Source organism: Haliaeetus albicilla, chromosome 12 (assembly GCF_947461875.1).
Source record: "Haliaeetus albicilla chromosome 12, bHalAlb1.1, whole genome shotgun sequence".
Taxonomy (NCBI): domain Eukaryota; kingdom Metazoa; phylum Chordata; class Aves; order Accipitriformes; family Accipitridae; genus Haliaeetus; species Haliaeetus albicilla.
Window position 1 is genome coordinate 29,310,227 of NC_091494.1, and position 17,202 is coordinate 29,327,428.

Here is a 17,202-nt window from a genome sequence, read left to right on the forward strand (position 1 = left end):
ACAGGGCTGTATTAAATCCCTAACAAGAAGTGTGTTTCCATTTTCCTTCAACATTCAAGGTCCAAAAGATCTCAGCTATATTCTCCAGATTGCTATAAGAAGATTGTTGTGATGATAGTCAAAGACAGCAGTGCCTGTATTTAACACTGGCTAATGTTTTGTGTTATATTCTCTTTTCTAGTGCTTATAATTTTGCTAAACTTTCAAAGATTCAAGCTATTGCTCATATTGCAAGTTTTCCTCAGAACTCACTTTCTTTTGAGATGTCTTTTTTCATCCATGCAAACATGTTCCCAGACTTGTTAAAGAAGATTCTCTTCCATAAAAATTATTCTCGTTGTATCTTTTAAAAAGTAGACAACTGGTGACAGTACTGCAGAAAATTTCTATGCAGCTACATAGAGTTTTCAGCAGTGATAGGAAGTCTAAGAATCCTGTTAAGAGATCACTCATATTTAGCTATGTAAATATTTTTCTGTTACCTAGCAGCATAAGTTTGATGATAGTGGCCTTCCTGCTCAATTTCTTGTCCCTAACTTTTCACCTTACACCCAAAGCCAAGATTTCCACCTGTACAGACTTTTCTGATAGTGTGTTCCAAAATTCGTATCTGAAAATTTGTCCATTCCAGGGTCAGAATATTAAGGGAATATTTCTGGAATGATTTCTCTGTAGCTGAATTTTTGATTTTTGCACCAAGGATGTTGAAAAAATACTAGAATCAAACATTTTCTTTTTAAGATTGGCAAGATCTACACTTGTGCTGATTCCATTGTTGGGGATCCATGAATTTATGTTTACCTTCATCACTGATGAACAGGTGGAAGGACTTTCAAGACATATAAGAGTTTTCATTCAGATGACAATGAACTCATTTCATGTAAGTACTGTTTTGCAAGTGCTGGTTTTAGGGGTCATAGAGCCACATATATATGTTGCTCACCTATAGATACCACAGATATACAATATTCTCATTTAATATTATGCTCCAGCCTATAATGTCTCTAAATACACCACTACAGTGACAAGATAAAACATTCACAAACTGCATATTCAAAATATCGTAGTCTCAAAGAACAAAAAAGGAGTCTGACTTCTTCAGAAACAGTGTGTCTTGTGTTCTCTGGTACTGGGTGACAGTTCGTCACAGAACCCTGTTCTGAAAACAGGATTAAAGTGGTCTCTTCAAAATATGTGTTCACATAAGTTAATTCCTATGAAGCACTGGATGGCTTTTTAAAATAAGATTTTCAGGTGATCTGTTGACTTTGCAGTCACACTGAGGAGAGAGTTGGTTCTGGACTCATCTTTTTCAGTGCATAGTACATGTCCAGCATACTTCAAACACACCACGGTGACCTTGTTGTCATGCCACTGTACAACCAAAAAACAATCAAAACTCTGTACCAGGAGATACAAGGATCAGCTTCACTTTAGCTTGGGTAGTTGGTGCAGTCAGTTCATGACTGACACATCACTGACACAAGCGGGCCTGTGGGGCAGTCCTTCCTTTTAGGACTTTTTCCAAACAAAGTTGAATGTAGACTACATGGCATTTGGGGAAGTTTGATGAAAGGAGATGCAGGTCTGAATACTGTGAGAACAACAAGCAGAATTAAAACATTTGTTGTGAGAAGAAGCATGTGAAGGATAAACAGGAACTGCTTTGTGTGTGGTTCCAGCCTAGAGGACACACTCTGGGTACACCAACCAGACTAATGCCCTTGAGCAAGTGCACTGAAAACACATCTTGTACAAAAAAATTAGTCAGGGCCATGACTCACCTCAGTTGTATGCTGTTCAGCAGTTGTAACAGAGGTACTTCCATGCAAGCCTAGAGAAAAACTCAAAGACATTTTTTATGCCAAAATCACACCTACATACTTCAGGCCTCCATAGTTCACATGTAGGCATCAAAGATGTCACCTGGGATACCCTTTTGAGGATTTCAGTTTGGGGCTTCTGTCTCTTTCATGGGTTTAAGTATAAATTTAACAAAGCACTTAATGCATCAGAAGTGAAACATAGAAATCCACCATGAATTCGGTGAAAAGGCATGAGTAAAAAACCTCCACTTTTTCACACTAGGCCCCTGGTTAGTGCATTGTTCTGGGAAACGGAGACAACACAGGCCCCAGCTAGGAGATGGTTTAACCTGTTCCAGGGAAGTGCCTAAACAAAGCTGTGTAAGCCAGCAACCAAAGATGCAAAATGAAATGAGAGGAAGGAGGATGAAAGAGACTCTAAATCTGTGGCTTAGTGGTTAGAGCAGCTGGCTGGGAAAGGGACACTTTGAGGCCTCGGCACCTGCCCCTGAGTGTTAATACCGTTTACATTAAATAACTATAGATTTTAAAAGGTAACAGAAAATTAAAGTAATCAGAGGAGCAGGGAGTAGAACATCTCAGCACTTGCCTTACTTATCCTTTACTTCAACTCATGGCCTCATGAGACATTGCAGTAGTCCATATTAACCTGCCTTGATTCAAGAGAAGGCGCAGATATACCTCTACCCAGAGAGGCTGGTAGCTGGGTGACTACTTTAGGGCATGGCTGTGCCTGTGGTGAGGCACTACGTATTTCTCATACTTCCAGGTTGTTGAGGAAAATATGGGATATATCACAACAGCCAGCTTCTCCTCCTTTGAAGAAAAGCGCATTGACCCACTGACTATAGCTGGGTCCTTAACACAGGTGCCTAAGTTCATGCAAGGAATGACTGAAGCAGTTGCATTTTCTGCTTTGTCATTTTTTTCCTTTGTGGCTTTGCATTTCAGCTTCCAGTTACTGGGCCATTGTGAGTCCCAGTCTAGGCGCCCAGTGCCCCATCATCCACACTATTCACTGTATACAGGAGCTTAGCACTTGACACTTGAGAAAAATTGCACTTGTGTAGGCCTGACTATTCAACCTTGGGTCACAGCATTTAGGTCCCCCTGAATATAGTTTCCTAACCCTTAAATTCTTCTATTTGCCATGTTCCTACTGGTTAAAGGCCTTTTGGTATTTTTTCCCAGCAATAAAGAGATCATCTCCACATTTTCCTCCCATGGTTCCTGAGATTTAAGTCTGGCAAGGTCAAGACCTGTAAACCTGTGTCTCATACCTACTCCCGTATCTCTACAGGGAGCTGTTTTTCCTCCTGGTAATCACTGGGCTCCATTTCCCTAAAGGATGTGCTCATTCACCATATCTGCAAAGTGACACTATGGCCTCCTACATGTGCACTCACAAAAAGTACTGTACTCATGAACAAATTTCTAGAGCTAAGAGAAAACTTGTCAGAGCACTCACTTGGGTGGAACAGATAGATAGACTAGCATCTGCAGGTGGAAAAGAAGTTTCTCATCTATACAGTCAGCAGAGTGTTTTGGAGATGTTTATGCACTTGACTCCCCTTCAGTCACCCTGCCTTAGTAGCGTGTAAGTAGGCAGAAACTTGAGGTAGTGACAGAATGAGAGTGCAGCTCTGGCAGGTCTGTGCCCTCGTATCTTCGCTGCAAGCATGAAGGTGTGAAGGAGCCACAGTCCATTATGATGGTCAATTCTAAATAGTCCAAATTCCACAGTGAGCTGTTACTGAAACTAAATGGTGATTTTCAGATAGCTGCTTATGCACAAGTATACATGTGTTTCACTGTAACTATTTACTCTCCAGTTTACAAAGATTAAGAACTGGACATGCCAGGCATTCATTCTGCAGGCACAAAGCACTGCTGTCTGCTTCAATCTGTGTTCTGAAGTTGCTGAGTAATGACTCTTTCAGGTAGTACTCCTGTTAAACTACCTGCTTAGCAAAGTTGTCCTTTACCCTTATCTTCCTGCCTTGACCTTCTTGGTGAGACAGGACAGCAGTTTCCAGGTCTCCTTTCTTTAATGAGGTACCCAGTAATGTCTCTGGATAGAAGTCCTTACTACTCACTAACTCACTACTTCAACATACGTCTGCCCTCTTCTACAGTCTGAGACATAAATTCATCAAAGCTTTATTGCACTTTTCCCACAATTTATGGTGATCCTTGTTTTTAACCTGTCTGTATGCACCAGTGCTCTGGCGTATGTATGCATCAGTGCTTTGACACTGTTACTGAGGCTCCAATTAAAAATTTCCACTACAGCTTGAGAGGAGAAACGTCCAGGCAGGCAGAAGGGAGTTCATGCAGAGTCAGCACCCTAAGGGGGACTGCTGACATGGTGTTGAGTTACATGTTCCTCAGTTAGACATATCCTTACTTGGAGAGGTTGCAGTCACTAGATGTTATTTTAAGAAATGCAGAATCATTTTAAGTGAAAATTTTATTTACTGGCTTGTACAAAGAAATCTGATATAGACTCATCCCTGCTAGAAAACACAAACTTCATTCCTTTTAAAGGAACATGCACACGCTCAGCTACATGGCACACTTTAGAAGCAAAACTTCTTTTCAAAATACTCAAAGATCTTAGACAATGTTTATTGCAGATTCTCTTTTTTAGATACAGCATTATTTGTGAAGGGATTAGCAAAAAAGCATATAAACTGTACACAGCTACATTTGTTTAGTCTGTAAATCTTCTTAGTAGTTTTAAAAAGCAGTTAAACTGTTCTGTTAAAGAAAAACAATTACCTCTGGGATCTCATCTGGAGGTTTTAACTCAAACATTTTCAAGGAGCACAAAATCAAATTCTAAATATGAGTTCTGCTGTAGATATGATGCTTCTTTACTTTAGAAAGTGAAGCAATCTAAAGATCTTGGCTCACTGCTGCATGCAGACTGTTAGCCACAGGAAAAATACAGGTTTCTGGTGAATAAAATCCTGTTATTAAATGAGTAATTTATCATATTGCCATTGTCAATAGAACTGAAGAACAGTTGTGAGGCTTACACATGCATCTATTCTTTCCTATTGGTTATTATGCTAATGAACATTTGTTCTCAATTTCTGGTTCTTCTTTTTCCTGTCAAAATTTTAAAAATCCATGTCTTAGAAGTCACGGCATACAGGAAAGATTTCTAAGTATGAAGTTCCATGTATTGCAAAAAAAAAAGTGAATATGAGGAAGCATTAAAGAAATCAGACTATAAAATGAACATCAAACATGAATAATCAACTGAATTTTCCATCTTCTGGTGTGATTTTAGTGTTTCTGCCTGTCACTGCTTGTTCTGATCTTGCAGCAGCAGTGAACTAAATTCACATAGGGATTTACAAACTTACTTACATTCAGAAGGGGTGCCACTAGTATTCACAAAGTCCTCTCCTAATCTGGTCAGTTTCTACATTTCTGGCAGGGGGTATCATCAAGCTTAGCAGTCACAGGACTTAACAGCACTGTGTAGTTTTGATCCTATTTCTGTTTGTGGTGCCTGTGAGACCAAATTTAGAGCTCATGCTCAGAACACAAAAAAACCACCCAGTAGAGACATTGTCACGGACTTTCTACCTGAAAAAGAGAACTATCTCCAGGTGCAGAAGCATTTCTGCATAAAAAGCTGCTTTTTAAGCTATTAAATTTCTATTTATCCATCAGAACTTCTCTCCATGGTTTCTGAATCTTCTGTAACTACTATGCTAAAATTTATCCCCCTAATAAAATATCATCTATTATGAACTCTAATGAACACAGCATTTTGTGATTTTTTTTTTGCATATCTCTGTGAAATAATTCAGATGCAGAGTATTATTTAAAAGTTACATTGATAAATGACGTATCAAAATTACCTATATCTTGCAACCATAACCCAAGTAAAGCATGAAATACAGCAGAAACAAAGTACCCGGAAAAAGCAGTTGTGATTGCTATTTCTCCTGCCCCCATTTCCACTGGTGTGGCAGATAAACTGTTCTTTTTCATACTTACTGCACATATGCTTAAGGAATTAATTGCTTCAAACCTTTCAAGATTGCTAGAAAATTAACAGTAGGCTCAAAATGCTATCGGTTAGTGCTAGATACAATAAAAAATACTGAAGCTGCTGTGTATGTGAATTTATTTTTAAGCTTTTGTCTGAGAAAAGCAGAAACATTTCTGGAAAAGTATGAGTGTGAAAACAATTGAATTATGTCAACTGCATTATATATGGTTATGACACTTTTTTACTTGTGATATGAACATTGCCTTGGGACTGATAGTCAACAGTATTTATTCTCTTCATCAGAACTTGTGTCATAGATGTTTTTAGACATACCAGAGAAATGCATTTCCTGAAGCAATGGTAATAAATCTGCATATCTGTGCCAGACTGTTAGGCTGAGGTGCATGAACGTAAGCTGGTTTTATCTGAGATCAGATACAGACAGAGAGGAGGAAAATGGAAAGAGTAATTTGGGGGTTCATTTAAAACAAGTTTCATCTCTAGGATTTTTTTTTTTAAAAGGTGTTTATTTAAATCAATTTCAAAGGAAAAATGGCAATTCAAAATAGCCATAATGATACAGCTGAGACTTAAAATAGCACTAATCACTTAATACATCACTAATTTTTAAAAAGCACCCAAATGACATCCTTCTCAGCGGTCTCATTCACAAATTCAAACAAGTACATGGATAATATGAAACCCCAAGTTGCATTTTTTTTGTTTTACCATATTTAGAAATAGCAGCAGTCACAGTAAACCCACAGTAGTTTGAAAAAAAATATTATGTGGTAGCAAAATAAAGATAACATGGAAGATGAAACTGGGTTGTATAGTCTCTGTTCTTCAGCATCTGCACCAAATGTGCCCCACATTTGCTAAGGCACCATATGAAACAAGTTAATGGGTACTTCAATGATAAGTACATACAGGCAACTACTTTCCTTTTTGGAAAGTAAGAAACATTGCTTATACTTATGGCTTTAATGTTAATGTCATCTTTAAAACTTCAGGTTATTTCCTGTACACTCTAACTTTTTCCTCTTACTGTCTTTCTCTTACAGGGTTTTTTTGTAGCAGTTTTATATTGCTTTGCTAATGGAGAGGTAAGAGACAATGCTATGAGAAAAGTTTTTAGTTGATTAGTAAAGTATATCAATGACACCAAGAAGGATGAACACACTGACTAGCTCTGCTTATTCGAGAGCACGTGTGCATTCTTTCGAACAGGTATAATTGTTTTTTATGAAGAGAACAGCAAGACATCTCACAGATTTGGGATTCAAATGCAAAGTGTTTCCACTGAAGCCTGAGTGGCTATAGCACTGTGGAGGTATGGATACCCTGGGGTGACTGAAATACCAGTAGAGGCTTATGGTCAGCCACCTAAACCCCACTCTCTTAATCAGCTGGAATCCCAGACTTCATGTTTGGCCAGCCTAAACCCTCTCTTAGTTTACCCCTAAAGTCCATGTGAAGGGACTGAATTTGAGGTACTTTAATATCTTAGACAGCAACATGTTGAGAAAATAATTATATGCATGCACTGCTCAGGACATCCCTAAAATTGATGTGAGGGGATTCCTTGTCTGGAAGTTGTCTCCTGCTATGCCTCAAGGGACAGGTGGGGGTTCAGTTTGCTCTGTGCCCAGATTTAGGCAGATCAGTGATGACTCCTATGCAAGGACATGACAGCAGAGAAAGCTAACCTCCTGCCCAATGAAGGGTGAAGACTGAATTCAGATCAAGTTGCTTAGGATTTTGTCCAGTTGAGCGTTGAACCCCACCAAGGACAGAGGTTCCACCACCTCTCTGGTCCTCTGTTCCAGTGCTTCACTGTACTCAGGAAGAAACATCTTTTCCATATATTCTGTTAGAAGTTCCCCTATTTATTTCAATTTATGATCACTGTCCCTTGTGTCCCTACCAAACATGTCTGTAGAGCGCCTGGCTCCATATCCTCCATGATCTCCTCATAGGCAGTATTCAGGCCTTCAGCGTGAACGAGCCCCATTCACTCAGCTCTCCTGATAGGGCAAGTGCTCCAGTCCTGATCTCCGCTGCTAAGTTCAAGCTTATCAACACAGTTTGTACTGGGGGCCCAAAATTAGATGCAGTATTCAGAGGTAGTCTAACAGTTACTGAGCAAAGGAGAACAATCACTTCTCTTGATCTACTGGCTCTGCTCCTGCCCATACAACCCAGTGTCTTCATCACCATCACAGCTGCATGCTGCCTTTGCCTTATTGACTTGCTACAAGCTACCTCAGAAAATGATGCTATGTAGGCTGTGGAATTAATCTCACTTAATTTTAAATGTTTTCTAAGTTGAATCTCACTGTCTGTAGCTCACTTATATTTGGTCCGGGTGCAGACCTCCACTACTTGCAATAAAGCACTTAAGAGCCTGGCACAGCCAGCTGGCATGGTATACCCTACACTGACACAGGTACATGAATTTGGACACCTTCTTAAAGACACCAGTGAAACAAACAACATGGGCTTTATACAAAAGGTAGGCCATATGTTCCTAATATTTAACAAGGAAACCTAGAGCAATTTCAGAACTACTTAAAAAAGAGAGCTGGCACTTGTCTGCAATATAGGAGTACTTGTCTAACATTTATGAAGGGCACAGAACTGCTAGCATCTCTCATTAGCAGTTAAAAGTTACTCTTTCGGCCTTCTACCTCCTGATCCAGCTGAGCTTTCAGGCCAAAGGGCCTGCTGGTTAGAGCAAGGGCACATCCTGTGCCTCTGTGTGGGCCTGGAGCCTGCCCTCCATCTGCAGCACTGGCTCAGGTGATGCAGGCAGCAGGACACTCAGTGCTGAGGATTTAAGGCAGGGTGCCAGATAAAAAGCTTTAACAAAACAAACCAGATACCCAAGCACAACAGTCTGGCAAAGCTGCATGGTCCTCATTTCCACAGCCCTTGAGCTTTTCTCCTCCTCGCTTCATCAGACTGTAAACATGAAAGTCGCTTGAGCTCTCCCACACATATGCATTAGGATCACAGTGTATCAGAGATTCAGGGGCTAGGAAAAACTTTCCTAAGTTAGAGTGAAGAGGGTGGACCCTTAGCTTTAACTTAGCAAATGAGTTTGTTTCTACCCTGCAAGGACCTCATCAGGTGTGAGGTGCACCCCAAAGGGGCAGGAAGCTCAGCACTTCCACAGTCCCTCTCATTTACAGCTAGCATTTGGGCTAGCGGACTGCAGGGTAGTCAAAAGACATCACTGTGGACAGACTGTTTTCTTCTCCCCCCAGGTGAAAGCAGAGCTCCAGAAGCAGTGGTCCCGCTTCCTGCTGGGAGACCCCTTTGGCTGTAAACCCTGCTTTCTTGGGGAAAACATAAAATACCTGAGGAAATGTTCACAGAAATGTAAAAAACAGCACCTCGGCAGCAAACACCGCTCGTGCCTGGAGGCACGCGAGCCCTGGGGCACGCAGCTCCAGCAGGTGCTAGTGCAGCAGAGGACAGATCTCAGCCCAGAGCCAGGCTGTGTTCTCCCATCTCATTCATGGGCAAGCATGTCAGACAGCAGCGAAGGAGAAGTCACCACTGGAGAGACAACTGAGGAAGTCTTTTAAAAAAGTGAGATTTAGAAAGATGTCCACTACGACAGCACTTTCCAAAAGCCACATATTTTGAAAGATCTTCTCTCACCTCCAGACTGTACAGATCTCTGGGATGTGCAATGCAAGGAGGAAGCAGTTAATATCCCAATTGTCCCAGTTTTCTTAATCTGAGAAAAATGTTGATCTGGATGTTGCTAAACTGTGTGGCTGGGGTAGAAGAGGTTTGCTGGATCAAAAAATGCTTTGAGTTGACCAGTCTGGAAGATAACTGATACTGAAAGAGATGTACACAGGGGAGCAGGATGTACTTTGGAAATGAGTAGACTGGACACACACGTTGTGTCCCAGTAGCTTTATCCATGCTTGACTGCCATTCTACTCACATAATAGAGAAATTGTTTGTTTTTCTCTTTCATAAGTGTGTTTCATAAATAGACATATGTGTGTAGAAGACTCTTCTCTCAGCAGATCAGAATCATCCCCCATCTCAAAAAAAGAGTTTCAGGCCAAACCAGACAAATTTTGTTTAAGCAAAACAAAATGATTTTTATATATTTAAAAAAAAAAAAGCCTGGGAAGAAACAAACTCTTGCTTGCATTTTTGAGCATCTTCACTTAAAGTTTAGTGCCAGAAATGTCATTATGAAATGAAAGAACAAAATGTTTTGTTTTGAAAGTGCCCAAATGAAATGTTTTGATACAATTTTTGTTTGCTCATTTTTGTTTTCAGTATTCTTTTGATACAAGCCACACATTTTGATGCATCTGTAGCTTTGTCTTAGCTGTGGCCCAAATGACAAAATAGATCAGTGATAAGTGCTGCTTCCACTTTCCTCCCAGGGGACCAAAAATGGATAATGACATGGGATTGTGACAGCACCAAAAGAATATTGTGAAATCCTTCTTCCAGCATTTAACAAGAACCATGATGAAATTTTAATTGTCACATACAGCTCACCCAGAGATGTATGAAATTCAATTAAGTTTGTTAATATTCTATGAGCCAGTTTCCAAACTTGCAAACATGAGCCAATTGGCATACTGAAAGGAAAAAAGAAAAAGGCCCACAGATTAGTGGGCAATATTTATCTGCAATATAAACGCATACACCAGGCACATACATGTGTAACTAGCTAGCCTGCAGCTAGTTACATAGCATTCGTTATGAATTTTTCCTGTACTTTACTGGTAAGCACTCTATATTAACCTAAATGCCTGCAAATGTAATAAAACATATCCTGGACAACTGGCTTTATGTGGCCCTTCTTGAGCAGGGGGGTTGGACCAGGAGATCTCCAGAGGTCCCTGTCAACCTCAACCAGTTTGTGATTCTGTGAAAACACTGTATGACAAATAAAAATTTTCAGGGCTGCTCGTGGGCTGTATTCACACATCTTCTCTCTATCAGGTGCCACCACTGTGCCTGCCCTTCTGGCTTTCCCTGCTTCTACATCTCCCCATCAGGTGCCTTTGTCCTTAGACCCCTGCTGACAGCTTTATAACTGGCACTTTTTTGAGACAGGTTGCCTGTATCTTCAATGTGTTGTTTGAGCAGACTAAGTTTATGCAGCTTATATAACTTACCAATGCTTTTAAAAATTATTTATCAGTCCACAAATGTTTAGACATGTAAACTTTACCAGTTATGATATACTGTTTTCTTGCAAAGAACAGGTAAATTAATTGACTTGCAATAGGCCGAGAGCACATTTGAGCTATCACATTTCTGGTACTTTCCAAAAAGTATTTCTTTTACAGTTCTATCAGTGTTAAGAACTTAACCTATTTAATTGGTAAAAGGTTTCATATTTCTATAAAATATTAATAAAATGTAACTATTTCATCCATTTTAAAGTATATCTGCAGTTTTAAAAGGCTTTTTACCAGACTGTGCATTCTGCTTATATAGCATTTTACTACAGAGGATATCTCCACCACCCATTACAAGCACCAGACATTACAAATCTGTTGACCATGTCTTCTCCGATTTAAAAAGACTGCTTTTTAAAATATTAAAAAGCCTGAAGTGGTTTAGAATGTGTTTTACTTGGGTGCTAAAAATGTGAAAATTATAAGATTTTACTGTATCTCAATAAAATAGTTTACTTTTTGATTGCATTTTAAAGTATTTCAAATGGTCAAGAAACCAATTTTCTGTGCTCTCAAAAGCAGTCCCTGCTAGGTGCATTTTCCCCTCTTTACTATGTGTATGGTCTTTTTGCCTCTTTCAGTTTATAAAAATCAATTATTTTATATAAGCAGACCCCAAAGTCTTGATAAAAACAATCATCACATGCATTCCTTCAGAAAGCATGTTTGTAAGTAGATAAATCAGTAAGTTTCATCAAAAAAAATAGCATTATTTATTATATCACTAAAGTACAGAAGTTGTGAAATCTGGATGGCCACACGCATGATGTATCTTTGCAGAAATATTACAAGCTCCTCAATTCTAAATAAAATATTAAGCAGTCTAGAAGACAGCAGCAGACTCAACAATTCAAACATGTTAGTAGAGTCAGCGAAAATAGCTGCAAAAAGAGTCAGCAAAAATAGCTGACTCTACTCCTAGGAAGGTTAAGGTTGCAGCTAGGTATCCTCCCGGGATTTTCCTTCTGCCCTTTGTGGAGCCCCAGGGCTGCATAAGGGACATTGCAGCCAGAGGATGTGGTAAGAAAAGCTGCAGCAGGTCCCCGAGATGTGAGACAGATGCCAGACAACTTGCCAGGGTTCCTACAAGTCCACAGACTGGATAGACAGAAACAGTTGGGAGAAAGGACAAGAAATAGGATCTTGCTCTGATGAAACAAGAGGTGGAGGAGACAGATCGACCCAAATCGGGTTTTGTTTGCAAGTGATATTTTGTGTAAATTACTTATCCAATTTGTACATAGATTAATTATCAGACAACAAAAACTTTGTTAGCCCAGGGTTTTATGCTTGTGTAGACCTAGTAACAGGATTTTTCTCTTTATCGGTCAATTGCACACCTTTACTCGCCAGATTCCTACTGCCTTCACCTTATGAGAGAGACTGGTGTGAGCTAAAGGCTTCTTCCCTCTTGACGAGAGAGCTCATCCACCCATGGTGCTGGCGAGTTTGGTCTCTGCTGAGTCAGTCCATTAAGTAAGACAAGGTGCTCAGGACATCAGAGACAACCTATGCTAAAACCTGACTCCCACAGCTTTGAAGTTGTCTTTGCCATGGATTTTGCTTTCAATTAAAACATGTATGACAAAAAAATAGAATTTCTAGCCCAAAATAACTTGTGGGATTCTACAGAGCTTTCCCATTAGATGTAGTGTGATAACTGATCTGACTTGTACGAACAAGGTTTACACAATCTTAATTATCTGCTGTGAGACATGCTATAAATTTTTATGTTTTACTACGCATAAAGCACAACCTTCCACACATAATGGCTCCTTCTATGGCCAGAGATGTCAACTATATGCTAATTATTAATGTGTACTTACATTCTTTGTTTAAATATACTGCCTCTACATACCACGGTCTGTGCCTCAAAGGCTCAAATACTAAAGCACAAATACTCTTGTCTGGAGAGCTCTCTGACAATTATGCCTTGGAATCAATAATATTGGTTTGTATTTTTTAAAATATGGAATAAATCCAGTAGATTAAGAGAGATGTGCCAGTTCTGTCATGTTTGATGTGCTCACTTCCCAAGGCACCAAATAGAAGTGAAGTAAGGCAGAGTGCTGTCTCATTGAATCCAATGAAAAAGACAAGTTTGGGAAGGTTGGATGTCTGGGAGACACACCAGTGCTAATATTCTGTTTTGTTCCAGTGCAAACCTGAATTAATATAACAACCTCTTTTTTAAAAGAGAAAAGACAACTTCAGTAAAATAGATATACAAAGTATCCTATGACAACTTGTTCTTAAACTACAGTCATCTTCCCTCTAGGATGTTGAGGTTGGGATGGGAGGAGGTCTATCTTATTTCCTGACCAAATTATTACATAGTAATGGTATCCTTACACCATTGGTATGGTATGGTACCAATGGTATCCTTACACCATACAAGTACAGGAGATGAAAAAGGTGATGCTGCACCTTTGGGTCTATTTGGATGTCCCATACACCTGTGCCTGATACCAGAACTGGAGGAAGGGAAGTCCTAACAGCAGGCACATAACTTCTTCAGCAGTCTTGACCTTTGTGAGTGCTCAGTCTTCAGTGGAAATTGAAGACAATCTTGAGTGTGTGGGACAGCAGCAGGATGAGAAATGCCAAACCATGACATGCCTCCTCAGGAGGCTGTAGGCCACAACTTCCTGGGCATAAGCCCCTCACCCCAGGCTGATGTCAGCTTCTTCACCTGCACAATAGAGCAAACCACTTCCACTTGACTACATCTGTGTTTTGCAACCTGTTGTCTCTTAGTCCACTCCTCTGATATCTCTCTAGCATCAGCATCTGATATTGCTGGCAGGCCCCACTGCAACAGTCCAAGCTTCTCTACTGGCACTTCCACAACAGCCTGATGGCAGAAGCTGCATTTAGGGACTTGTGGTGTCCTCAGTTCACCAGCTGTTACCATCTTTGGGTCTCCCATAGCACTTCTCACTTTCGTAGCTACCCCAGCATTCCCATCTGCCATTGCTATACTGGCTTATTGTTTGGCCAGAGTACCAGGTTTTAGGCAGGCTGCATGCATGCCTCAGCTTTGTAGGAACTGTCCTTCCTTTCAGGATCCAGCTTCTTCCTTTCATTTGCTTCAGGAATTTTCTTACTTTTTCCCATCAGTCTCAGCTCCCAGTAAGAGGAACTCTGTGATCTATAAAATTCCTCTTGACATTAGTATTTTTTTTTTTTAAATCAAGAATATTTTACTGACATCATCTTTTTCAGCTTTCATAGTAACCACAATTCTGGATTTTTAATTATTTCTTTTCAGCCTGCCGTTCCAAATTGCACAAACTATTTGCTGTACTAAATGTCATGTTGTGTTTAGGTATCTCTGCAGTCAGTCCTGAAGCTACGCAGAACTACAGTGAGAAGCTGCTGCTTGTAAACTTTGTCATTGTAATTAGCTCCAGGAAATTAAAGTGGAGCTACCACATAACCAGGCCTCAAAGGCTTGAAGGCTCAGTTTCCCTGTGTATCATGTTCATCACATTGTAATTATTTTCTCCCATCACAGCCAAATTCTCACTGCTCTCCCTGTTTGCTGTTCAGCTCGTTTCTTTGCCTTCTCTGGCGTCAGCTCTGATTTTAAGCCCAGCAGCATCTCTGCAGACACTGCTGAGCAGCAGTCTTGGGCTGTTCACCCTCTCCCAGAGCCTGTCCTCCTCCACATGTGTATCCAAGTCCCTCTGGGGCTGAGTCCTGCCTACCCAGCATGCCATGTCTGTCTACCCAGATGCCAAAATCCTGTTTGATTTTACCATGTTCCACATGGGTCCTTCCCTCACAGTGTCATAGTTTCCCTGCCTGGAGGACCATATGATTGCCAGAAAATGGCACAATTTGCAGGGAGTTTGGGCCTGCTTGACCATGGAGAGATGACTTCACGTGATGTGTACCCCTAACCACAGACACAGATTTTTAACCACCACACAGATTTTCTTTTGTGAATTTTGAGTTCAGTGATACTCAAATGTCTGAAAAATGGGGGAAAATCATTTAGGCTACACAACTCCTTGGCGCTCCTTCCCATCTTATACAGCTATTCTAGGGATCAGAGCTAAGAGTCCTGCTTTGCAGTATCCAGAGCATGCAGCTGCCAATAGATCTGTGGAGACATCTCTCAGATTTTTGTCTATCTATCTCCCCAAATCCTCAAAGCTTAAGGCTTTAGGTACATTATGTATTCCTTACAAGGTACAAATAAAAAGACTTGTGCTATGTCTTTCCTGCTGCCTTACTGCTCCCCATAGCTGTAATCCTGAGCCATTACCAACCCACCTCCCCTTTCCTGACTTTAAGGATGCTACTGGAAGAATGCTAATACAAATGCATCACACCACCTAAAGCAGGGGATTGGTCTGGAAATAACAAGATTTAGAGGAAAAAATTTTTTTTAAAAAAATCAAAGTATTATATTTTAGCCTGTCTTTGGACTTTTATATTTCTTGTCTGAATCTTTGACATTTTGGATTTAAGTAATAAATAATAATAATGAACCCGTTACTCCCTTGCTTTGAACAAGCACTCTTTACTATCACCTTTGTTTCAAAAAGAGGAAATTGAAATACATGGAGCTGCCATGACTTTTATAAAGCTACCCAGCAAGGTAGAAGTCATCCTGTGTAAAATTTAAACATCCTGAGTCCTAGTTCTCTGTTCATTGTGTCCATGAAATTCAAATGTGAGTGTGCTTAAGCCATATACTGGCAGCTTTAAGTGGAAATGCCATTTGCTTCCTCTCACCCCTAAACTCTGGCTACCTGCTGGAGATGGCGTTGTGAGACAAAGGAGGCAGGAAAAAGCTGAAGAATTAGACCTAGTGCAATTTTCTTTTTTTGTTACTTTCTTTAGTTCTTCTAGGTGGTGTTAGCCTCACCATCTGCCTCAAGAGAGGACTCTGCAGTAGGACAGACTGCAATCCCAAAGCATTACACAGAGCCAGACCTAAGCACCAACCCTTAAACACAAATGAGGAGAGGAAGCCAGGAGCACTTGGTCAGCCTCGTCATCTGTGCTGTTTTATGTGGCCCATGAGGTGTCTGTAGCTGAACTTTTACAGACAGTCACACTCCCCCCAGATGTGAAACTGTACCAATATATAGATGATATTCTGATTGGAGGAACTTCCCCTGAAAATGTGGGGGAAGCAGCAGCAGCAGCAGTATGGCAGGCACTAAATAAAGCAGAAATTGAGACTGCACCCAGAAAATGTCAGGGACCAAGTAAAGAAGTAAAATTTTGAGATACTTGGTGGATAGCAGGCAGTGCAGTGATTCCACCGGATACCTTAAGAAAAATCAGAAAGCTGCAAATGTTCCAATCAAGGAAGGAATTGTTACAACAATTAATGGGAACTTTAGGATATTGGAGGAAGCATGTAGCTGGATTTTCTATAATTTCCCATCCATTATACTCACTCTTACGGAAAGGCAAACCCTGGGAGTGGAAATTAGAACGTAAAGAGGCAGTCAAAACTCTAATGGAGGAATTAAAAACATATCAGTCACTGGGACCAGTACACCCCCGTGACACTATTATAGATAAATGGGGTTTCACCAAACATGCTATTTACTGTAACCTGTTCTAAACTCACCCCAATGGACCAAAAAGACCTTTATTGTTTAGCTCAACCACTTTTAAAGATACAGAACAACGATACTGTGAATGGGAAAAGAGACCTTTATCTTTAGTCTGAGCAGTTAAACAGGTTGAGAAAATACATCAGGGACAATCTGTCCAAGCCAGAGGACCATTTAATTTACTAGAAGGAATCCTAAAGGGGACTGCTCCCCCCAGAAGGCGTTGTACAAAACCCCGCTATCAGAAAATGGTATGCCTACCTAACAGGAGTTGCAGAAAATATGCAATTAATTGAAGGACACACTAAGATTTCCAAATTGCAGATGCCCATAAACACAGACCCTTTAGTGTCACAACAACCTTTTAAACCTTCACCCATTCTGGATGCACCACCCCTCACTGAGGGTATACAAACAGAAAACATTTGGTTTACAGATGCTTCAGCAAAAAGGGTAAATGGCAATATAAGGCTGCTGGATTAGATATTACCACCAGCAAACAAGTAATAGAAGAAGGTGAAGGCAGTGCACAAGTAGGAGAAATAAGAGTA

The 17,202-nt window shown here is 40.3% G+C and overlaps 1 protein-coding gene across 1 annotated transcript in view; it reads left to right on the forward strand.

Annotated features, from left to right (window-relative positions):
- Positions 1 to 9,446, forward strand: part of GLP2R (glucagon like peptide 2 receptor) — a 60,161-nt gene extending 50,715 nt beyond the window's left edge. Inside the window, 3 exon segments of the mRNA XM_069797642.1 lie at positions 742 to 880; positions 6,903 to 6,944; positions 9,108 to 9,446. Coding sequence (XP_069653743.1) covers positions 742 to 880; positions 6,903 to 6,944; positions 9,108 to 9,446 — 520 coding nt within the window.
- The last annotated feature ends 7,756 nt before the right edge of the window (positions 9,447 to 17,202 follow it).